Source organism: Vigna unguiculata, chromosome 2, assembly GCF_037176805.1.
Source record: "Vigna unguiculata cultivar grain cowpea cultivar isolate G323 ecotype 2 chromosome 2, ASM3717680v1, whole genome shotgun sequence".
Classification (NCBI taxonomy): domain Eukaryota; kingdom Viridiplantae; phylum Streptophyta; class Magnoliopsida; order Fabales; family Fabaceae; genus Vigna; species Vigna unguiculata.
The window spans coordinates 25,314,623-25,339,802 of record NC_140793.1 but is presented as its reverse complement, the minus strand read 5'-3'; the positions used below and the strand labels follow the sequence as shown (position 1 = coordinate 25,339,802).

At 28.0% G+C, this 25,180-nt stretch overlaps 2 protein-coding genes, 2 long non-coding RNA genes, 2 other non-coding genes and 1 pseudogene across 8 annotated transcripts; 5 read left to right on the top strand and 2 right to left on the bottom strand.

Moving 5' to 3' along the window:
• Window positions 1–4,651: 4,651 nt before the first annotated feature.
• On the top strand, window positions 4,652–4,722 carry TRNAG-GCC (transfer RNA glycine (anticodon GCC)). Its single transcript has one exon. It is a non-coding gene; the product is annotated as a tRNA-Gly (tRNA).
• A 382-nt stretch (window positions 4,723–5,104) lies between these two features.
• On the bottom strand, window positions 5,105–8,355 carry LOC114169495 (uncharacterized). Of its 2 annotated transcripts, none has more exons than XR_003600942.2 (4): window positions 8,198–8,355; window positions 7,257–7,310; window positions 7,055–7,122; window positions 5,105–5,547 (listed from the first exon to the last, which is right to left on the bottom strand). It is a non-coding gene; the product is annotated as an uncharacterized LOC114169495 (long non-coding RNA). The 2 variants fall into 2 exon arrangements; XR_003600941.2 differs by having other exon boundaries at window positions 8,167–8,353.
• Window positions 5,346–6,468, top strand: LOC114169487 (glutathione S-transferase U17-like). Its single transcript, XM_028054660.2, has 2 exons — window positions 5,346–5,663; window positions 5,812–6,468. The coding sequence occupies exons 1-2, from the start codon at window positions 5,346–5,348 to the stop codon at window positions 6,190–6,192; spliced, it is 699 nt and encodes a 232-aa protein (XP_027910461.1). The 3' UTR covers window positions 6,193–6,468.
• A 4,967-nt stretch (window positions 8,356–13,322) lies between the features above and the next one.
• Window positions 13,323–13,393, top strand: TRNAG-GCC (transfer RNA glycine (anticodon GCC)). The gene has a single exon. It is a non-coding gene; the product is annotated as a tRNA-Gly (tRNA).
• A 116-nt stretch (window positions 13,394–13,509) lies between these two features.
• On the bottom strand, window positions 13,510–16,248 carry LOC114168908 (uncharacterized). 2 transcript variants are annotated; one of them, XR_003600785.2, is made up of 3 exons: window positions 15,687–16,248; window positions 14,975–15,454; window positions 13,510–13,979 (listed from the first exon to the last, which is right to left on the bottom strand). It is a non-coding gene; the product is annotated as an uncharacterized LOC114168908 (long non-coding RNA). The 2 variants fall into 2 exon arrangements; XR_014986611.1 differs by having other exon boundaries at window positions 14,975–16,248.
• On the top strand, window positions 13,778–14,841 carry LOC114168899 (glutathione S-transferase U17-like). Its single transcript, XM_028053873.2, has 2 exons — window positions 13,778–14,095; window positions 14,258–14,841. Exons 1-2 carry the CDS (start codon window positions 13,778–13,780, stop codon window positions 14,630–14,632), a joined length of 693 nt encoding a protein of 230 aa, XP_027909674.1. The 3' UTR covers window positions 14,633–14,841.
• A 5,546-nt stretch (window positions 16,249–21,794) lies between the features above and the next one.
• Window positions 21,795–23,632, top strand: LOC114172548 (glutathione S-transferase U16-like; annotated as a pseudogene).
• The last annotated feature ends 1,548 nt before the right edge of the window (window positions 23,633–25,180 follow it).

Here is a 25,180-nt window from a genome sequence, read left to right as displayed (position 1 = left end):
TAATAAAAAAATATAATTGGTCGTTAAATTGATCATTAATTAACTAGAGATTAATTTAGAAACCAATTCCTTCGTAGCAAAAACCTTATTAGCTAATGTTTTCCAAAAATTTCATTTGGTAGCTAAAACCTTGTAACTAAATTTTAGAAACTAATTTAGAAAATAATTGTAATTTTTTATTTATAATAGTTACTATTTTAATTATTAGTAATTTTTTTTCTCTAAATTTATTACTGTAGTTACTAATAACTTTTAATCGATAAAACTAGTGGTGAATATGAAATATTTTCATGTAGTATTAAAAGAAAAATTAACATTATTAAGCTAAAAAAACTATATTAATTTGATTTAAAGTTTAGAAATCAAAATAAAATAAAAAAATCCCAAATTTACATATACATATTTAATCCTACCTTAATTATTTGATAATTTATAGTTCAATATTTTAATTTATTCATTAATTAAAGTAACCAATCCACTAACCTACACACATAAAAGTAGACTGGAGGCAAATTAGTGCCTCATGATTAACTCAACACAATCTTTTCAAACATTGTTTAAGTGTAAAAATATATTGAAGATGGAGGAGTTAAACAAAATGTTAGAATTTATATATATATATATATATATATATATATATATATATATATATATATATATTGATGGGAAAAATAACAACAAACAATATACCAGAGAATGCAGCGGATATAATTTCCCCTAACTTGCAATTATGAGGAGCAATAATCAAATAGCAGCAATAATAAATTACCAAAAGCACAAATAAAGATACCAAGATTTTTAACGTGGAAAACCCCTCAAAAACCACGAGTCGTCCAGACTAAAGAAATAGTTCCACTATGATCAACAAGAGTACAAAAGAGTCTCAATCAATAGCACAAATTAGTGCCAACACCCAACCAAATAACAAAGCAACAAAACTTTCAAATAGAGAAGAACAAGAGGGGAAAACCTCTACAAATCACTGCAGTGCGAAATTAATATCTCCCAACTCAGACCTCGTATCAAAGATCCGACCGGTCAGAATGAAGAGCAATGAGTTCCGAACCTGTTGCAGCGCCGAATTTACTGCGACAGCTCTATAAAAAACGTGAACAGAATTTTCCCCCTACCTCTCCCTCTATGTATTAGGGCTTCCAGTGTATTCTGACTCTATTGTTCTGTCTCTCTCTTTTTTTTTATAGCCTCCTCTCCACTAGCACTAGGTTAAGTGACACATGGGCTTCTCAAATTTTGGGCCTTTTCTCCACATAAGAAGGGAGTCCAATACCCAACATATATATATATATATATATATATATATATATATATATATATATATATATATATATATATATATATATATATATATATATATTATACTTCTTCCGTCTTCACTCCCAAAAACAAGGGTGGCCACATATTTGTGCTTTAGAAGATTTATACTAAAATATACAAATAGAATATTACAGTAATGATTACATTTGTATTTTTCATATGCTTTTCTCCAATCCCAATATATATTTTTTTTTCTTGCTATTATTATTCAATTATCATCCACTAATCAATTACTTAGTGCCTTCAGCCATTTGAAGAAAAGTTGGTGGAAGGAGGAATATAAAACGCAAATAACTTTAGATGAGAATATATTCATCTTTAACTACATTTTTTTATGTCATCTATGATCATACATTTCACTTTATGTGTTTACCTCATTCTTTTCTCCCTCTCATTCAATTCAACCTAAAATCTTAACTATATGAACATTTCTAATGTAAATAAATGGTTTTGAGCTCGTTATACACGTTTATTCTTTTTTGACACTAATTATTGATTAATATTTTCCTAAATATAATAACTTTTGTTTGACAATTTACATTAATTGTTAACAACAACAAAATGTGCCTTCAATGAAACAAAATAAAGGAAATAAACTACACTCCTCTCTTTTAAGATGCTTGAATTATTCTCTTATTCTCTCTAATGTTTCTTTTCGAAAACATTGCAATTTAAAACTTGAAACATCTAGTAGTAGTAAATTACCCAAATCTATATCACCGACATAAGAGAATACACACTTTTTCTTAAAAGAATATATAGTAAATTACGAAACTTGGTTGTAGTGAAAAACTATGAAAGTGTCTCCCAATAATATATCAATTTCCCTAGTAACTAATTTTGAATATTTTATTATTATCTTTTTTATTTATGAAGGAAAAATAAAATTTTAATTAATGAATGTACTATACACATTAAAATCATTTTAAATCTTTATTTTATCTTCCACTTAAGATATTCAAACTCTATATCACTTAAGCGAATCTAATATATTAATATTTGTTGACTAAATAGTAGCCATGTTGATAGAAGAAAGATCTAAAATACATTATTTACATTAAAATATATTATTTTAAAAATCAATATGTTTGCCTGATGAAAACCACTTAAAAATCTGTTGTCAGAATGCATGAAAATTCAAAAAGCATAAATGGAAGTTGGTGAGAAAAGAAAGAGTCATAACTTTTCAATAGATTGAAAGCAACCAAAGAAAGAAAAACATATTAATTGAACATTATTAATATTACAATAAATTCAAAAGCACCAGTGGTCTAGTGGTAGAATAGTACCCTGCCACAGTACAGACCCGGGTTCGACTTCCGGCTGGTGCAGAGTTTTTGATGTTTTAGTGAATAAAGCATTTTTATTTTCAGAAAGATTATTTTAAAACTTAAAAAGGAAAATATAATTCTGAGAAAATTTTAAAATAACATTACTACTAAGAAATAAATGGTTTTTCTATTAACGTACTAATTTTTGTTTTTTGGAATATTTTTTCGAATGCTCGACTAATCTATTTTGGAATGAATTTGATATTGTTTCGGAAAGTTCATTTCGTTAAGGGTGCTATGGAATTATATAATTAATTTCTTTAACAGAAGTTTTAAAACGAACAATTTGGTTCGTTTATACTTTTGGGTTGTAGAAGAAAGAAACATGAATTTTTCTTTCTCTAATCCCATATTTTCTTCTTTGCACCCCACTAATCTTTTAAAGTATCCACTTTATCATTTCTTATTTATATCTTCTTCAACTTCCAAAAGTTGGATCCATTTTGTTTTCCCCAATTGTGCACTTGTTAGTGTGCTCTTTTGGATTGTATTTAGCAAAGCTTTTGATTAATTTTGCTACGTGATCTTTTTTTTCTTCCGATAGATTCAAATAGAGCTGCTTATTTGTTTTTTTAGGTATTTATAGATGATGTAATTCGATTTTTTTGTATATTAAACAATTCATAGTAAAAAATTACTTTATCAACAACTATAAATAATTATAGATTTATAATTTGAAAGATAAATTATTACATTTTAGATCGTAAAATATATAATTATAATATATTAGCTTCTAATTTTAACAATATAAAAGAAATATTTCTAAGTGAAGAAGTATACATTGTATAATTTAAAATTGAAATTTAAACATAGTGATAGTAGAATTTGTAACTTTCATTCAGATCTAGAACATGCTTTTAGAATAATGGATCCAAAAATATGATTTTTATCTTTTTGACTGAGATTAGGTAATTTGAAAATAGAGATTTGTATCCTAAATTACATGTTATGGATAAATGTATATGTTAACTATTATTGATGAAGTTAATGATATCATGAAAGATCATTCAACAATAGAGGAATTATTTAAAAGAGATTATAACGAAATTTTCACGATAATGACATATTATTATGTTATGATGTACAAATAGGTGTTTTACACAAGATTATCTACTTAAATGGTAAGTTGGGTACATTTAAGCTTAGATTTATCATTGTCATACTGAGATCTTATACAACAAATAACAAAAGGGAGAAAGAGATATATGTTGTTAAGTTGTGTAAGAGGTTGAAAATATAGGCTTACAAAAATGATTTATAACTCACTACAAGGAAATGTGATTGTCATTGCATGGAAACTAGTGAGTAGTGGTAAAAGATAAATTGTGATGAGTTGGTTGATATATTTGTAGCTCATTTTTATGTGAGTAAATTAAAAACTAAAGTGTAATCTATGCTTGTTGATATTACTAGGAGTATGATGAAGTCGAAAAATATTTTACTCAATTTATTTGAAGAGCATGATCAAGAGAATGTCACAAGTATGAAACAAGTGCACAAGAAGATCATATAAATGACCAAAAGCTTAAATACAATATTTAATGATGTTGTTAAAGCGTGACATGTATATTTACTAGAATATATTTTGAAATCTTAAGAGTTTTTACTGATGGAAAAAATGTGTCATCATGAAAAACACAACAATAAAATAAGAGTGAGTTTATAATAATAATAAAAAGTATTAATAGATTAAATTAAAATGAATCTCTTAAATAGTAAAAATGTGCTTAAATATATAAATTAGATAACAATTTTACTCATTATTTACTTTAGCTATTTCTCTCGGTTTTCCATTTTGGATGATGTATTTAAGCTTTTCAATTTTTAAAATATTATAATATAATTATTTTTCATTCAATTATTCACAAAATCATCGAACACTTTAATTCACACATAATATAATTTATATAAAAAATTGAAAAAAAAACACACACACATGCTTTTAATCTTCCACTTTCCTACAATAATATGTTCTTTAAACAGCAGCACCAGTGGTCTAGTGGTAGAATAGTACCCTGCCACGGTACAGACCCGGGTTCGATTCCCGGCTGGTGCATTCTTTTCTCTGTTTTACATTTTAAAATTGCAGTTTATATGTTTATATATGCACGCTATGGTTTGCTTGATATATAGCATTTAAAATATGTTTGATACTTACAAAAGTATGAGTATTTATGTGATTTAATTACGCCAAGTTAAAAATATAAAAACAATTTTTTTCCTAGAATAAAAGATAAATGTGAAATCTCAAACGCTAAAACGAAGAGGAGTTTGCAATTCTTATGAAGGCAAATAAAATTCTATGTTAAAAGATATTTGTATACTCTTGAAAACTCAATCCAAAATGGAGGTAATTCACTATGATATAAACAATAATATTTGGACACACATATATTATAATTGGGTTTATCTGAAACGTGAATAAGGCAAGCGCAACATGCAATATAATAATGATTCTATGATTTCTAAAACCAAAAGAGCACGTCAACTTTGGCTGTCTCATTAAATTGTAGTACAAAACTTTTCACCCATTGCTTACCTAACACCATTATGTATCACCTCTCAACTTTGAGTTTATTATTAATTGGTTGCTGCATCTGAAAGTTAGTTTTTCTAGCCTTGCCTTCTCATACATAAACACTTAACTCTATCAAATAAACACATTGCTGCTGCATAGTGATGGCTAAAAACGAGTTGAAGCTTTTGGGTGGGTGGTTCAGCCCTTTTGCCCTAAGGGTGCAGATAGCCCTTAACCTCAAGGGTGTAGATTACGAGTTTGTTGAAGAGACCTTGAATCCCAAAAGTGAACTTCTTCTTAAGTCCAACCCTGTGCACAAGAAAATTCCAGTTCTCCTCCATGAAGATAAAGCCATATGTGAATCTGCAATCATAGTTGAATACATTGATGAAGTTTGGTCCAATGTTCCCTCCATCCTTCCACAAAATGCATATGATCGAGCTAATGCCCGATTTTGGGTTGCTTACATCGATGACAAGGTATTCATATATGTATGTTTGTGTGTGTGTGTTAGCCTTTTCATGTCTTTTTTCCTTTAAGTTGGATGAAAACTTGGTTATCATCATAAGCTATAAGATTTCATGTGTTTCTCATTGAATGAGTACTAACTGTTTGAACTGGGAGTAGTGGTTTTCGGCCTTGAAAAGTATTCTAATGGCTGAAGAGAATGATGAAGCAAAGGAGGCACCGTTTGAGGAAGCAGCAGAAGTGTTTGAGAGGATGGAAGAAGTGATGAACAAGGGAAGTGAAGGGAAGGTCTTTTTCGGAGGAGACACCATTGGATTCATTGATATTGGTTTTGGAAGCTTTCTGAGTTGGATCAGAGTGGTGGAGAAGATGAATGCACGAAAATTGCTTCATGAAACCAAGCACCCTCGCTTGATCCAATGGACTGAAAATTTTGCTGCTCATCCTGCTGTCAATGGTCTTATACCAGACACCGACAAGCTTATTGAACTTGCTAAGGCTTTTAGGCAAACATTACGGGCTAGTGCAGCTGCAAACTAAATGGAAATTTAGAAATTTTAGTTGTTTTTGGTTCTAACTTTATGTTGGCATGAACTTTAGTTTAAAATAAAACTCAAAACAAAAAGGGTTTTGGTTTAAAAATAAAGAAGAGATTACTGGGAATTTCTTTGTTCTTGAGTTTAAGGATGTCTTCCATCAGAGAGTTCTAATCTCACTTCCTACTTCTGTTGTTTTCTTAGGTTGTTTTTCTCTCTTTGTATGTCATGTCTTATGTTGTATAAAATAATGGGAAAATTACTGTTGTCTTCCTCAAGCTATCTTTCAATTTCAACACTATTATTCTCTTGAAAGTTAAACTATATATTTTTTATTGCTTGGAGATTTTCATTATTAAATTGTAACGTTGTATGCACTATCAACTTTATACTATTAAAAAACCTCACGCGGTTTTTTATATTACCACACACCTATCCTCACTGAAAGATACAAGTATTATATTATCTTTCTCTATTATGTTAAAATATAAAACAAATTACATTTCTTTTCTTTTTCTCAGATATGCAATTTTATTTTCTCTTTCACACGTAACATCAATATAGAATATCCAGGTTTTTAATTATATTAAATTTTTTTTTTTAATTTACCATGTATCGTTCACTCACTATTGTTTAAAAGAAAGCTGACCCAACATGAAATCCAACACATGGCATAAGGAAAAGCGAACTACAAACACATTCGTATGCCGTGTGTGATCCATCTCCAACTATATACATTATAAATAGAAAATCACAAATGCTTATTCATGTAATGTATGTATTTTAAAGAATGAATATGAATACTTTGATTCCAAGTGTGTGCATGTATCCAAACGCAACATAAAATATATTCTTATTACTCTTACCCCGCAACTGTGTGGAGGCCTAAGCGTTTAGCAATCTGTAAATTGCGGATGCTGTCATCAAAAAACAACTGAAAAGAGCAGAAGCAATAAAAACAGAAGTGAATAAATAATGTCATCTGTCACAAGATGTAAGACCAAAGAAGCAGCAGGGGAGTAACTGTGAAAATGCAAAAACCAAGAACCATGACAGAGGTTTTAATACCCTTTATTAGCATTGTAAAAACATTAACATCGTGCCCATCTAGCATTACTTTTCCTGCAAAACAGTGTAGCAAGGCACACAGGTCACATGATTAGATCACTAACTCGTAACTACCACAACTTCAGTAAACCAATTTTAACCTCTCAATTAACAAGTTGAATTTCTAATCTAGTTGAGTGGTAGAAACAGTACAAAGGCTGAACGATTTAACTACTAAAATTTGCTAAAACATGAAAAAGTGGCAGAAACAATACTAACGGCCCACCAATCATAACATAAAACATGGTGGCAATGGCAAGTCCTCTGTTGGTGTAGTGGTGCCTAACCAAATAGCCACCATACCAAAGAAAGAGAGCATAGCAACATAAAACAACAAAGTAAATGGTGCTTAATCCCAACATTGCATCTAAATATGGATTGACAGAGTTGTCTTTTCAAATAAAATGCAGTAAAATCAATAGCCTCTAAATCACAAGACTATGTCCCATACCACAACTCTACCCTAACTTACTAATGCTATAAATATATCCTCCAATTAAACCAACCAGCTAACAATTTATCCCATTAAGGAACAGAAAATTGTCAACAAAAATACCTTATTATAGTAGGTGAGGTGGAAAACATAGATCATATAATGCTATTTAGCTCGTCCATGAAAACAACATCTTTATGAATGAAGAAACTTTGTTACCAAAAGCAAAATACCTAAATTACAGAAATAAGTCAAGAAAAACTAGCAATGATTCCAACTACAGAAAAGAAGCATGTTAGACGTTCTCAATGAGCTAACAAACACTCGAGCAAGCACAAAGTCAATAACTTGCCACATTCAAGATAGCATCTCAAATTTCCCAATACTTTACGAACCTACATAGCCCAACCAAAACTGAGAATTAAGCTGGTAAAATACCACAAAAACAACAAACCGAAAGTGCAGCGACCTCAATTGGAGTAGTTTCTAGGGAGAGATAGAAGGCCCGGTTCGTCGACAGTCTGATGACGGAAGGAGAGTGCGATTCTAGCGCGAGCTGCTATTGACGGTGCCACTGGAGGACGGTGGAGGCTGCTATAGTAGTTTTGTTATTTTCTGTTTGGTTAATTTTTTTTTTTCAATTTTGAGAATTTTTTTAAATAAATCATAATTTTGATTTTATGTTGAGATAGGTCTCAATTTTTATTAATTTTATTTAATTAAATCTTTTTTCTAATACTATTTAAATCATTAACGACTATGAATAGTGTCTGTCAAATGTCACCTCGTGTTTTTTTTTAAATTTTTAAAATTTTTTTAAGTGTACATGTATCAACCCAGTAGCGTGTCACGTGTCACTTAGTGATTTTTTTTAATTTTTTTTTTATTTTTATAAATGTCCACGTGTCAACCCAGTACCATGCCACGTGTCAAAGTTAATATTTTATATTCAATTTGGTCCCTATATTTGTTATTTTTGTTCAATTAGGTCCCAATTTTTATTAACATTAACCAATTTGGTCCCTATTGAATATGTGACCAAATTTAATTTTTATATCAAAGTTATAGTGATGTGAATTTTAATATATTATATAAAAATATTTAATAAAAATGTGAATTTTAATATAAAAATTAAATTTGGTTTTAATTTGGAGAGGGACCAAATTAGTTAATGTTCACAAAAATTGGGACCTAATTGAACAAAAATAATAAATATAAGGACCAAATTGAATATAGAACATTGACTTTGACACGTGGCACGGTACTGGGTTGACACGTGGCACGGTACTGGGTTAACACGTGGCACAGTATTGGGTTAACACGTGAATATTTATAAAAATTCAAAAGAAATTCAAAAAATAAAATTAAATTAAATTAAAAAAACCACGAAGTGACATGTGGTACGTTAATGGATTGACACGTGTACATTTAAAAAAAATAAAAAAATTAAAAATAAAAATAAAAAAAAATTTAAAAAAATCACTAAGTGACACGTGGCAGATCGTTAATAATTTAAACGGTTAGCAAAAAAGACCCAATTGAACAAAATTGACAAAAACTGGAACCTATTTGAACACAAAACCAAAATTATGACTTATTTGAAAAAACTTGACGAAAATTGGGAACCTTTCTGTTTTTTTTTTTAAGTGATAAATATTTTTCCGGATTTAATAAAATTAGGTTAATTATGGACTTATGTTTTAGCTCATGACTTAGGTGACAACCCACGATTTTCTACGTGGAGTTGAGATAGTTTTTTTATTCTTGCATTTTCTACATAGATGTAATACAGTTTCAATTTGAATGATATTTTTTTTTACTTATTAAAGCCATACAAATTGTTTCATTAAATTATTTTTAATTATTTCTCTCATTATACTTACACCGTTTATTTCTAAATAAAATTAAAGGTGGATGAAAATTGAAACATATACTGAAAAGTTATAGTGTGTATTTGCGGGCATTCAATTTGAATGGGTGTATTGTTCTTTGATTTTATAATTTTAGTGTATAGATGCGATTTCCCAACTTTGGAAGTGTCTTTTTCTGCTTCACGCAATCCAAAGTTCTATATTGTTTTGACTCTTAAATTAATTATAAGTACCTAAAACATTTAGCCTTTGCTCTAACGCACTCGATTAGAAGATGGAAAATTATGTTAGTGTCCGAAATAATTAATATAATTTAAAAAATAATTAATTAAAATAAACTTCTGTTCTTACTGAAATTTCATGTAATATTAATCTTAAAAGTAAATGTTATTTCCGTATAAACGATTTTTTATATTTATTTTTTGTTACAAATTAGTTTATTTTAAAATCAAATTCATTATAATTTATTTTTAAGATTCATTTGTCTATTTATAAATACAATGTATATGAAAAAAAATACACAGCATAACAAACACTACAACTCATTCAAGAGTGTTTGTTTTGTCTTCTATATACTATTTTTAAAAACAGTGGTATTCATAAGGTTTAGGTAGATTCTATGTAAGGAAATTTTTTCTCTTCCTTACTTCATTTATAACTCTATTCTATATTTTTTTTAGACTTCATGAGTATTTTGTTATCCATATCTTTATTTAATTCTTATTATTGTATAATAATTATTATTTATTTGTTTAATACTTTTCTAACATTGAGAAAATTATTTTTTATTTTACTTCACTCATCATTATTTCTTATATTGCAAAAGTCATAGATGATGTTATATAACATGTTTGTCATGGATATGATTAAGTCAAGGTCACAAATTGAAACCAGAACCAATTTTCTTCCTCACTAAATTACCAATTATCTCTTCCTCTCTCTCTTATCCTGAAGAAGACCCCTTCTTTGGGAATTCACTAATCCTACTTGCCTACTGCACGTGTTCATCCTCTGGTACGAATTTGCTTGGTCGCTTAATGGATCGTATTCGACTTGCATTTTGGGTCGAGCTGACTTTAAGAAGGCCCAATTAGGTCGCTTCCAAGATTACGTTTTAGGTCGCTTCGAATATTATGTTTTTGCTGAGATGGATCCAACCTGATCCGACCCATCCCATTTGGTTATATGAGATACTTTGAACAGTAGTTGGTCAAAATTCTATGTGAGCTTATGGACAGTACAGTTCTCATATGTATGGGTTATGGTTCTCATATGTAAAGAAGGTTATGTATTGTACTGGGGTTTTCTTTTCTATTCATCCCATCAAAAGATATAACGAAAAACAATGTCTAAGGCCCTCTACATGTGAAAGGTTGCGTACCTACTGTTAATCTCATCATTCATATCATTTCCAATGGAAAACTTAAGTACACTTTCGTTTTTTTTTCATCATGAATTACATTATGGGTTTCATTAAAGATTAATATATGATTGTGCTATACATTTTAAATCTATTTGGTATAGGCTCCAACTCACCCAAAGAACTATAGCCTATACTCAGACACTCAAGTAAAACTTTTAAAAGCACAGTGGCATTTTTGAAATTATTAGCAAATTATAAGATCTATTTCTAAGTTAACTGAATCCTATATCCTGATTGTCTAAGTATATGCACTGATTCACATAAAGAATTGAAGCTTATACTTAGACACTCAGGTAAAGCCTTTAAAAATACGATGACATTTTTTAAATTATTGGCTAAAGTATAGGTTCTTATTCTAAGTATACTGAATGAGACATACAATCTTGTTCACTCACCCTATAAAGCTCTAAGCTTGAGATACTTATGTACTTGCCATCCATTCCAGCTAGAAAATAATATTAAATAAATATCAATATTTTCATAATATCTTGGATTATGTAAATATTATTATCATAATAAATATCACACCATAATAAATATAATCATGAGCATAATATGTCACAAATCCCATTGAATCTGATAATTGACGCTTATGTGGAAAAAATAGATCAAATAGCGGACATTATGCCAATTAACTTTATTTGACAAACAATTATCACCTTTATATTTTTTTGTCCCACTACAACAAAATTAACTTTAGACAATAATAAAAAATTGCAGCTCAAAGTAAAAAAATCATTGCCTAAACTTTGACAACAAATTTTTAGTCATGGTCTAAGTGGTCATGGGTTATATTATAGGCAACAATCTCTTTGTTTTTAGGCCACAAAATTTCAAAATCGTTGCCTAAAATGTGAGAATATGCAACAATGAAAAAGTTGTTGCCTAATATGACGATAGGTAACATTAAAAAATCGTTTCCTAATAGAAAACACTTTTACAACCACATAGATGTCAACCTATGCATGTAAATACAACGCATTCTCAAATGCAGTACTCACTCAATTTATCTCATTCTCACTTTATATACTCATATTTTATGCTCTAACTGACTTAATTGTCGAAGAATTTCTTTTACCTCTGTCTCTTATTTGATCCACGATCAACTTTTATATATCATCTCAGAGAAACCACACTCTTTTTCGATAATAACAAATAATAATAACATTATTAATAATAATAGTAATAGTATTAATAACAATGGAAAAAATAATTATAATGGTTAAAATGTTGTATTTTGTATAATTTTATTATATAAAATAATTATTCTTTATTTTGTTATTATTATGGATTAACATTAGTCAATAAATTATATTATTTGTTAATCTCAATTATATTGGATATGGTTATTGATTTTTTGGATAATACATAAATTTAAGTTTCTGATGAATGATCCATGATGGGTTGGATTGTTTAGTGAATGGTACGCGATGAACTTGAATATTCAGTAACTTGTCGAGAGGTCCGTGGTCTCTATTGCTAAGAATATAAAACTGATATCTCATTTGTCACTTTTAAAAAATGTGTCAAACGATGTAAACAACTCAAATACTATAATGAAATGCATTTGAAACATCAAATAAACTTAACAAAATTTGGTTAAAAGGACTAAATTCATACCTTTATAAAGATATGAGACTAAATTGGTGTAAAGAGAGACTAATTACAATTTTCATTGGACAAAAAATATTTAATTCTTAAAAGTATAATAAAACATAGTTAAATGATTAGGTTTTATTTTTAAGTAGTTTATAACTATTTTTCAGACATAAATTAATTTATGAAATGTTCAAGTTATATTAGGAATATATCAAATAAGGATACATACATAAATTAATAACAAAAAAAATTATATATTAATATATATATATATATATATATATATATATATATATATATATATATATATATATATGTTTAGATAATAGTTTTACCCATTATTTCCTTCTTTAGCTATTTCTGTCAGTTTTGCATCTTGGGAGATGTATTTTTTTCACTCTCGTGATTTTAATGTATTTCTTTGTGCTGGGTTTTATTCCTCATCCATATTGAAATAAAACCTTTGATATTTTTTTTCTTATGATTTATTTATTACATTCAATTTGGTTTCGCTATTTATAACAAAAAGTTTAATTCAGTTTTTAAATTTTCAAAATATCATATTATAATTATTTTTCATTCAATTAATCACAAAATAATCGAAAATTTCAATAAAATTAACAATACCAATTTCAATATACTAAAATGTTTCACTTCAAATATTTATGTCCTATATGGTACTTCCCAATCTTAAAACAACAGCACCAGTGGTCTAGTGGTAGAATAGTACCCTGCCACGGTACAGACCCGGGTTCGATTCCCGGCTGGTGCAACTCTGTTTTGTTTTCTTAACATTTTAAATTTACAGTTTATATGGTTATATATTTATACATACACACTATGGTTTGCTTATTATATAGTATATAAAATATATTTTATGTCAAACACTAAACGAAGAGGAATTTTTAGGCAAATATAATAAATCATTCTCTGTTTCTAAAATCAAAAGATCAGGTCAACTTTGGCTTTCTCGTTGAATTTTAGTACAAAATTTTTTCAAACCCATTGGTTACCTAAAACCATTGTCTATCACCTCTCAACTTTTGAGTTGATTATTAATTGGTTTCTGCATCTGAAAGTTAATTTTTCTAACCTGCCTTCTCATATATAAACACTTAAACTCTATCAAATAATAAACACATTACAGTGCATAGGGATGGCTAAAAACGATTTGAAGCTTTTGGGTGGTTGGTCCAGCCCTTTTGCTCTAAGGGTGCAGATTGCCCTTAACCTCAAGGGTGTAGATTATGAGGTTGTTGAAGAGACCTTCAATCCCAAAAGTGAACTTCTTCTTAAGTCCAATCCTGTGCACAAGAAAATCCCAGTTCTTTTCCATGCAGATAAAGTCATATGTGAATCTGCAATCATAGTTGAATACATCGATGAAGTTTGGTCCAATGTTCCCTCCATCCTTCCACAAAATGCATATGATCGAGCTAATGCCCGATTTTGGGTTGCTTACATGGATGACAAGGTATTTATGTATGTGTGTGTGTTTGTGTTTTAACTGTGGCCTTTTCATGTCTTTTACCTTGATTTAATCTAAGTTGCATGAAAACTTAGTTATATCATCATAAGCTAAAAGCTTTCATGTGATTCTCATTGACTAAGCACTAACTGTTTGAACTGGGAGTAGTGGGTGAAGGCCTTGAGAAGTATTCTAATGGCTGAAGAGAATGATGAAGCAAAGGAGGAACCCTTTGAGGAAGCAGAAGAAGTGTTTGACAGGATGGAAGAAGTGATGAACAAGGGAAGTGAAGGGAAGGTCTTTTTCGGAGGAGACACCATTGGATTCATTGATATTGGTTTTGGAAGCTTTCTGAGTTGGATCAGAGTGGTGGAAAAGATGAATGGAAGAAAATTGCTTGATGAAACCAAGCACCCTAGCTTGATCCAATGGACAGAAAATTTTTCTGCTCATCCTGCTGTCAATGGCGTTATACCAGACACTGACAAGCTTATTGAAGTTGCCAAGGTTTATAAGGAATATGCTCGTGCAGTTGCAAACTAAATGGAAATTTAGAAAGTTGTAGGTCTTTTTTGGTTCTAACTTTATGTTGCCATGAACTTTAGTTTAAAATAAAACTCAACAAAAAAAATAAGAGGTTCCTGGGAATTTGGGTGTCTTCCACAAGAGAGTTCTAATCTCAACTCACCGGTTGAGATTAGAAATTTAGCTTTTGGGGAAATTATGTTTAATCTACTTGTGTTGTTTTCTTAGGTTGTTTTCTCTCTCTTGTATCTCATGTCTTACGGTGTAGTAGTATCAAATCCCAACAGATAATATAATATTCAAAGATTGCTGAAAGCAAATAATTATGCAAAATAAATTCAAAATGAAGTATTAAGTTACCTTGTCATAACCATTGTTTGCAATCTCACTGTCAGATAAAGTCTTCAAATAATTGTTCTTTAGTAAGACCAACATTCCCATAACGTTGTGATAATAAATGAGTTTAGGAGGGAGGGAGCTAGACAAAAATTGTGGAGAACCACTCCTTGAACACATTCATTCTTTCTTCCGATCCCAACTCACCTGTTTGATACTTGATAGAAAAAAACTTTTCAGAAACAAGCAACACTGAATAATAAATACAATATTTACATATCCACATTATTGCATTCTACGATGAATTATCTTTAAAACAACTAAAACTTCAATTACATGATTCACAGTCAGAATCTGGTAGGAATAACTGAGAAAATAATGTTCCATCAAAAACAAAAAAGCCGGCATTTATCACCAAGCATATATTTTTGCAGTATCTACTCCGCTCACAGAGCCTAAGTCACCAACAAGGTCCAAGGTCCAATATCATACAAAGTTTAGCTCCTGAGAATAAAAAAGTTACATATACAATTATGATCAATATTGAATCGATTCTCTAGGAAATTGATCAATTACATCCAAAGTTGCTCTTTCAACTAAAAACAAAATCCTGCAAAGGAAAAAGCGTCTAAAAGCATCACTGAAACATTGTCGTGTTTCAATTATTATTTAAATTAATTATAAAAGTATGAAAAAGCTCGGTAACCACTCTAGTTTTTTCGATGTTGCACTTTACCTCTGCTTCAACCTCTTCAATACACGCTTCAGAACCAGGTTTCATCCTTCGAAGGCACAAATAGGAAAAAAAAAGTGAAATTGAAAGGCGATTATGAAGGAGGTGGAGAAAGGGTGGAATTGGAAATACCGAATGTATCTTGGCCTTCAGGAAGTGAAGGAAAGCCTCTGGCAGTGGTGCCAATGCCATAAAGTTCTTCTTCTTCATGGCTAGTAGGTTTCCATTACTCTCGCAGAGGAACCTATTCGGCATCACTTCAAAATGCTTCCTCGCACACGAACCCACACACAGCCAATCGGAGTCACAGTGGTTTTAAAACAGTCATAGTTACCTTTTTTCTACCAAAGAAAAGCAGTAGAGGAACACCCAAATCACCGCCGAAAACTTTGCCTCATACGCACCCACCAAGAAACCAGACGCAGTTCAACTCGACACCGAGGAGGGGAACCGGGAAATCCTAAGCGTGGATTTACCGTTCATAAGGAAAGTGTGAATTTCCAAAACACGTTTGCACGGAAATCTTGACAGAACGGGCATTCCAAATTATTTTTTCCTCCTTGAATGGATTTGGAGAGAAATAGATTTAATCAAATAAAATAAAGGGTTAAATATCTTTTTGTCCTTTAAGTTTTAGTGAATTTTGTAATTAGTTCCTTTTTAAAACTTTATATCAATTTAGTCCTTCATCTTTATAATTGCGTGAATTTAGTCTTTCTTACCAAATTTTGTCAAATTTATTTGACATTCTAAACGCATTTTATGATAATATTTGAGTTAATATTGAAGCGAAAATGTGTCAAACGTTGTAAATAATTCAAATACTATCATGAAATGTGCTTTAAACGTCAGATAAACTTAACAAAATTTGGTTAAAAGGACTAAATTCATGCATTGTTAAAGATGAAGGACTAAATTGGTCAAAAGTTTTGAAGAGGGACTAATTCCAAATTTTACTGAAATTTGAGGGACCAAATACATATTTAACCCTAAAATAATTTATATTATATATTACTAGCGTAAATACAGGCGCTATCGCGTCTGTGTGTATGCATTTTTTAAATTATTATTAGCGTAAATACATGCGCTATCGCGCCTGTGTGTATGCATTTTTTAAATATGCGTGTTATTATATTAGTAAGTGATAATATTGTAATGTTATTAAGTTAATATATAAATTAATAAATAAAGACGAAGAGAAGAAGCAGAGGCATCCAATTTTATAAAAATCTTGTAAAAGTAACGATCAATTTTTAAAAATTTAATAAATTATTATATTTAAAGGGTAAAATGAGTATTTTGAAATGTGGACACAAAAAGGAAATCTCCTTTATATATTGTTATAGATATTGTAATGTTATTAAGTTAATATATAAATTAATAAATAAAGACGAAGAGAAGAAGCAGAGACATCCAATTTTATAAAAATCTTGTAAAAGTAACGGTCAATTTTTAAAAATTTAATAAATTATTATATTTAAATGATAAAATGGATATTTTGAAATGTGGACACAAAAGAGGGAATCCCTTTATATATTGTTATAGATTACTTCAAAATATAGTTTTTTTTAAGCATTAAAAATTTATAACGCTCTTTAGTTTATTAAATTCAATATATCATTTGTTTCATCTCAAATTCTTTCATTTTTATTATATTCTGGAATATATTTATTTTTAAGGGTGAATTTGAAAAAGAGTGATTAAATGTATTTGAAGATAAAAATTATATTGTTTATTTGAAAGAATTTGAAAGTGTAAATAAATAGATTTGATTTGAGAATAAATTTATAAAAGAATGTGAAAAATTTAATAAATGAGATAGTATAAAAATATGTTTTAATAGATTAAAATCAAACATTATTATTTTACTCCTATAATTAAAATTAATATATTATTATTATCGTTATCACTATTGTGAATTATAAAAATAAACACAAAATAGTATGGATATGTAGAAATTAAACAAAAAGCTATTTCGTTTATATTTGAGCATTGATATGACCACCAGTCAAACCATAAAATTTAAATTAAAATCACAATCACAAGGATGGGAGGATATTTCAGTAAAATATCAAAGGATGAAGAGTGATCAATCTCAAATTCTCTTGCTCATGCGAAGATGGCAACCGTGGTTGATCTCAAAATTCAGCTCCCTTAATTAAGTTCAAATAAGCTGAATGAACACAAATTCATTTGTACATCCGTCTTCTAGAACACTAATTAAGTACAAGTGAACATAACCTTAAAAGATAGATTTGAGGAAAAATGATTCGGTGAATTTGAAAAAGAATGAAAGTAAAAATTGTGTTATTTGTTTTAAGAGATTTAAAAGCGAAAGTAAAGAGATTTTAATGTAAAAGTTTGTGTAAAATTTTATGAATGTAATAGAATAAGAAAAAAAAATTTAATAGATTAAAATGTAATATTATTGTTTTGTCCTTATTGATAAAATTAATATATTATTATTATTATTATTAAAAAGTTTAAATACTTTTTTGGTCCAATTTAACCCATTTTTTGTGTGTGTTCAACTTGGTTTATTTTTTGCTAAAATATGTCCAATTTCGTCCATTTTATTGACACGGTTTAAATTGATAATGACAGAGTATAAGTCAGTATTTTTCACATACGTAGACAATTTTACACGTGAAGGAGTTATTAACACCATATATATAATATTCGTCCTAAGAAATTACCTTTAATTAAGCGTGCAAAAAATGTGGTTTTTCAAAATTTTCATTTTTCTCATAAATAATAATAATAAAAATATACAAAATAAACACAATTTCATCACAATTAGAAGATAAGAACTAAAATCAATACTTTTGAAAAAACATGAATCAAACAATGCACAAATTTTGACCATTGACCATTCTCAATTTTACATCAAACTTAAAAGACTAAAAATATATTTTTTCCTAATTTTAATAATGAGTTGGGTTCTCATGCATGCAAATCAATGTACACAAACTACAAAATATGACACATCTTATTTAACTTTGTGATTGAGTGAATACCATAAATAAGTAAACACAATGAAGGGAGTCAATATAACATAAAAAGGAACTTTTAATGTTAAAAAAAAAGTCAAATATATAAATGGTTAGATATCAATCACTTCAATGACTTAATTAAACCAATCTCACGCAAAAACACACAGTTACACATTTTAAATAATTACAAAAGAAAAAAAAACGTAACCAGATTGCTCAACGTCGAACAAACAATAATCAAATATACGTGTACTTATAGTTTATTACCAAATTAAATTGGTGGGATTTTTCGTTTTCTGTTTTATTAGTTTTTTTTTTCTTGGCCTAAAGTATTGTACAAATAAATCTATGTATGGCTCTTATGAAGTGAGAGAGAAATGATTTTCTCCTCTAATGTCAAATTCAAGATGCTCTCTCTTTTGAAGAAGATTGGAGGGGCTAGACTTCATGAAGTTTTTAATTTATGAAATGTTCAAGTTATATTAAGAATATATCAAATAAGGATAAATACATAAACTAATAACAAAAAAACATTATATATTAATATATATCTTTCGATAATAGTTTTACCCATTATTTTCTTCTTTACCTATTTCTATCAGTTCTCCATTTTGGGAGATGTATTTTTTTCTTTACTGTCGTAATTTTGATGTATTTCTTTGAGTTGGGTTTTATTCCCTCTTCCATATTGAAAGAAATGCTTTGATATTTTTTTTCTTATTATTATTTATTACGATCAGTTTAGTTTCACTATTTATAACAAAAGGTTCAATTAATTTTTTCAATTTTCAAGATATTATATTATAATTATTTTTCATTCAATTAATCACAAAATCATCTAAAATGTTAATTCACATATAATATAACTTATACAAAAAAAAAATACAGTGACAGTTTATAAAGTTAATATCAATTTTAATATGTTAAAGGTGAACAATGTTTCACTTCTAAGTATTTATGTCTTATATGTCACTTCCGAGTCTTTCAAACAAAAGTATCAATGTTCTCGTGGTAGAATAGTATCCCGCCACGTTATATATATATATATATATATATATATATATATATATATATATATATATATATATATATATATATATATATATATATATATTATATACTTATAACAATATGTGTATTTTTTAGTGACTCGTGTTATTGGATGAAACTTCATTCATACTAATAATGTTACCATTTTCTAAACCAAATCCATGTGCTATACCAACAGCTAAAGCATCCTCCCGTCAAGTCAAACGATCACATTAGTCACACAAGGTGGGCTATAAAAATTTGACAAAAAAATATGTGACTCAATTACGCCTAAGTTAAAAATATAAAAACATTTTTTTTCTATACTAAAATAAAAATGTGAAATCTCAAACACTAAACGAAGAGGAAATTATAATTATTATGAAGGCAAATAAAATTCTACATTAAAATATATTTATATACTCTTGAATAAATTTATGAAACTCAATCCAAAATGGAGGTAATTCACTATTATGTAAACAATAATGTTTGGATACACATATATTATTATAATTGGATTTTCTCAAACATGAATAAGGCAATAAAATAAGGGCGATACTTGGATGCTTTAAAAAAAATTGAAATTCATCCTATATTGCTCTATCTATGTCATTTGAATCTATTGCACATCTTATTTTATTTATTTATTTTTAATAAGGATCAAAATGTATAGTTTTAAGATATTTTTTTTCTTCACAAGAATACTGTTCATCTTTCCTTCACCCAAACCACCCTCTCTATCGTTTGGCCCTTCTTTGTTAGAAGTTCCATTAGCACCACATTGAAATAGTAAACCTCTTCACAAATTCATAGTCTTTTCGAGTTGTCTTCCAATACCCATGATCCATTGTCTTGTTCAATCGATGCAGTAACGAAGATGCAAGAAGGCGTGGAGATGTAAGGAGACATTGAGGTGCACCATAGAGACACACTGTGTGGTGGAGGTGAGGCGCAGAGCGTAAAGCTGTTGAGGATTAGGTGGCTGACATTGGGTTGAATGGTGCGACACATAGTGTAGTTACATGGTGGTGGTTAAGGTGGGTGGTGTTCACCACTCCAATCCCAACACTATAGTCTCTTTGTCAGTAACTTGTGTAACGCCTACATAATGTGAAGGTTTTGAATACTAAGAAGTTTGGAAGATGAATAACAATACCGATATATAGGAGAAAACTGGAAGATTAAACAGTAATGTTGAATAAAGATCGAAGTAACTCAAAGATTTGGAAACCTAAAAAAAACTTAAGAATAATATATTTTTATTTACTAATAAAAAAAAATTGTTAATGTATAATAATTTTGGAAAATCCAATGCAAATTTTGAAATGTAGCATTTTTATTAAAAAAATTAATTTATTGTAAATAATTAGGTTAAATTACTCTTCCGGTCCTTTTATTTGTTAAGTAATATTAGTTTGGTCCTCAAATTTGTCATTATCTCAATTTGGTCCTCATGTACAGATAAGTGACATGTGGCATGTACAAAGACGGTGTTAACATCAACTTAACGACAAAAAACAAATTGAACCAAAAAACAATAAGAAAATCAAAATGAATCAAACCAACAAATTAAAGGACAAAAATGGTAATTAAACCTATTATGTATTTCTCATTTTCTCAAACATTGCACCGATACATTTGTAGGCTACATTTGTAGGCTGAAAGTTGTCTTTGAGCAATTTAAAGACTTAAACTCCATCGATAAATGTAATAAAAGATCATTATAGTCAAAATAACTATTTATTGACTTTTTAGCCCTTTTTTTTCTAACAATGAAATTAAAAATGATTTTAAGTTTATTTCAACAATTTCTGCTACGCACATTCAAGCATTATTATAATCAAAACACAGATATTATTGTGTCTTGTGAAACATATTTATTTAAACAAGAGATTTTTATTTATTCTTTTTGGAAAATTAGGGAAGATAAAAGGAAGCATCAAATCAATTATTATGGCAAACATAATTGGGTCAATCGTACAACTTCTTGAATTAATAGTTAGTTGTTGGTAGCTGGCTTGCTGCATATATACTATACCAGAAATCTGTTATCTCTACCTCTCTTCTTCATCCATTTATATAAACACTTCATTCCATAGCAAATAACTCAACACAACAAACACAATACAGTGCATAGTGATGGCTAAAAACGAATTAAAGCTTTTGGGTGCTTGGTTCAGTCCTTATGCCCTAAGGGTGAAGATTGCCCTTAATCTCAAGGGTGTAGATTATGAGGTTATTGAAGACACTTTGTTTCCCAAAAGTGAACTTCTTCTTAAGTCCAACCCTGTGCTCAAGAAAATCCCAGTTCTTTTCCATGCAGATAAAGCCATATGTGAATCTGCAATCATAGTTGAATACATTGATGAGGTTTGGAGCAATGCTCCCTCCATACTTCCACAAAATGCCTATGATCGAGCTCAGGCCAGATTTTGGGTTGCTTACACATGAAAAGGTATTCTTTTTGCTTTTTGTCTTTTCATTCCACGTGTGCATGTACTTTTGAAATTTCTAATAACTTCAAAAGTTTCACTGTACTTCTAAAGGGTTCCTTGTTTCTAAATGTTTTCTTTTCACTAGTGGAGATATCTTTTAATATTAATAATGTAAATATATTTTTCAATTTTAACATTTCTTATCGCAGGACAAAATTGTAAGAAAGTTTAAAATTGTAAAATAAATAATATCTTAAATATAATTATTGACTTTAATGATATTATCTTCACGTGTTTGTTCGTGTTTGATATTAGCGTTTGATGAAACATAAGTGAGTGAAAGTTAAAAGAGAAATGTTTTATTGAAAATATGAGAATGAAAATTTGTATATCGAATTATTAAAAACTTGTCTAATATATTGTTGAACATATTTTAATATAATTTAAAAATTAATTAATTAAACTAAAAAATCTATTGTTACTCATATTTTTATAGACCTTTAATTTGATGGATTAATGTTATTTACTGTTAATGACTATATTTTTTTATTACAATTGACTCTTGTGTCTCACTTCTCTACCTATAAATATCACCTAGGCGCATGGAGAAAGACACAACAACAAATAATAAAGTTTTCTCAAAAGTGTTATTCTTTTGTTATATATACTCTCTTAAAACAATGATGTTCATAAGGTTCAGAAATCTTTCATTGCACTTGATTGATTTAACTAGTTGTTGCATTTTGGGAGAGAAGCGCATATGACGTGTTAGTGTTTGATCTCATGTTAGTGTTTAATAAAATATAAGACAGAAAAAGTTAGAAGAGAAATAGTTCATTGAAAATATAAAAATAAAAGTTTGCATATCGATTTATTAGAAACTTGTGTAATATATAAAGTACAGTATTCCATAAGAGAAAAAATAAAGCCTAATATCTATCATCATAGAACAAAATATGTGATAATAATAAATAAGAAAAGAGAAAAAAATAAATGATATCTTTATCAATAGAATTAAAACAAAAAGATATTTTATCCTAATGAATTTAACTTCAAAAATATTAAATCCTTATACTTTTGCTTAACTTAGAAGTTGAGTATTTTATAGTTGTGTTTTACTTAGAATTCGAGGTTAAAGATTTTTCTGTAAAACTCGTGAATATACACTTAAATTCCTTACATGAGAAAAATCATATTTTTATTGACTTATTTATGTGATTGAATGACAGTATAAAAATTATTTACTACATATCATATTTTGTTAAATAACTAACAACTGTTATTTTGGTGAATTTTTTTGTTGTGGGAGTAGTGGTTTTCGTCCTTGAGAAACATTCTGATAGCTGAAGATGATGAGGCAAAAAAGCGAGACTTTGAGCAAGCAGAGGAAGTAGTTGAGAGGTTGGAAGAAGTGTTGAAGGGGAAGACATGAGACAATTGGATTCATTGATATTGTTTTTGGTAGCTTTCTGAGTTGAGAGTTATTCCCTCATTTATTTATTTTTTTAAGTCGTAATCTTTTATTTACACACTACAAAAAAAATTAAATAATAATAAATTTTAATAATTAAAATTTTTTAATCACTATAATATTCAATTTAAATATTAATTTATAAAATAAAAAATTATTAATTATTAAAATAATCAATATTATAAATAAAAATATATATTAATCGTTAAATTAATCATCAATTAATTAAAAACTAATTTTAAAATTAATTTCTAATTATTCAAAACATTTTTGAACCGCTTCCTAAATAATATTTTTAGTTGTTAAAATGTCATTTTTTTTTTATTATTAAAAATCTTCTTAAACTACTTCCAAAACATCTTTAAAAACAAAAAGAGTTTTATATAGGTGCTTCGATTGTCATAATTTGTTAGTGCGCATAACGAGAGACTATTGACTATATTCAACCTGAATTGATACCGATTTATGGAATAAAGAACCAATCAAGTGTGTGTTTTTTTTTTATGTACCGGTGTATTGACCCGTGGGATAGTGCGTATTTACGAGACGTATTTATTTTATTTTGTAAATTAAAATAATAAAATAGTAAAAATATTATGTAATAAAATATTATGAAAATTAAATTATATTATTGTAAATATTGTTATTAAAGTAATGAAATAGTAAATTTAAGTAAAATAATAATAATTTCAGTTTTAAATATAATAAATAGAATTAATATCACAGTATAATACATTTAATTGATTTTACAAAATAATTATAATAGTGTTTGATTTTACAAAATAATTATAATAGTGTTTGATCAGTGAAAACATTTTTTTTGTTTTTTTTTATTTTAAATTTTTTTAGAATAATAATATAATTTTTATTATATTTATTTAACCATTAAAATACTAATAATAATATTAATATAAATTATAAAAATTTTAAAAGATTAAAACTCTATTTAGCAAAAGTATTTAGTATAAGAACATTTTCTATAATTAAAAAAAGCACACTTATAATAATAACATCATTATGATTTAGTAATAATAACAATAAAAATAATAATGATACCAATAATAATAATAATATTTATGCTATAAATATTAATACTAATGCTAACACTAAGACTATGTCAACTATAATAATCTATAATTATATATAAAGATATACATTAACAACAAAATAAATAAAAATGACAAATAATTGAAATACTCGTAGTAAATTAATTTAAGATGTGTATCTAACTATAATAATAATAATAATAATAATAATATACCATTATAATAATATCTCGTAGTAATAAAAATAATAATAATACAATAACTACATAAATAAAGAGATATACATGTGTTGTGTCCTCTTTTGTTCATACAATTTTATCCTCTTAATTATTATTTGTTAAATTAAAATAATTATTCATAATAAAAATTATTTGTCGATTTTATCATTTTAATAAATTTAGTAACTATTTTTTAACTCAAATAATTACACAGATATAAAAATAAAATGAACAACAAAACAAATAAAAAGTACAAATAATTGAAATATAATCCCGTAGTAAATAAATATAAAATATGTGTTTAA

Excerpts from the sequence above, each read along its gene's own strand:
- LOC114169487 (XM_028054660.2), top strand. The coding sequence starts at position 5,346 with ATGGCTAAAAACGAGTTGAAGCTTTTGGGTGGGTGGTTCAGCCCTTTT. Across the intron at positions 5,664-5,811 it reads TTGCTTACATCGATGACAAG|TGGTTTTCGGCCTTGAAAAG; the intron begins GTATTCATATAT and ends AACTGGGAGTAG.
- LOC114168899 (XM_028053873.2), top strand. The coding sequence starts at position 13,778 with ATGGCTAAAAACGATTTGAAGCTTTTGGGTGGTTGGTCCAGCCCTTTT. Across the intron at positions 14,096-14,257 it reads TTGCTTACATGGATGACAAG|TGGGTGAAGGCCTTGAGAAG; the intron begins GTATTTATGTAT and ends AACTGGGAGTAG.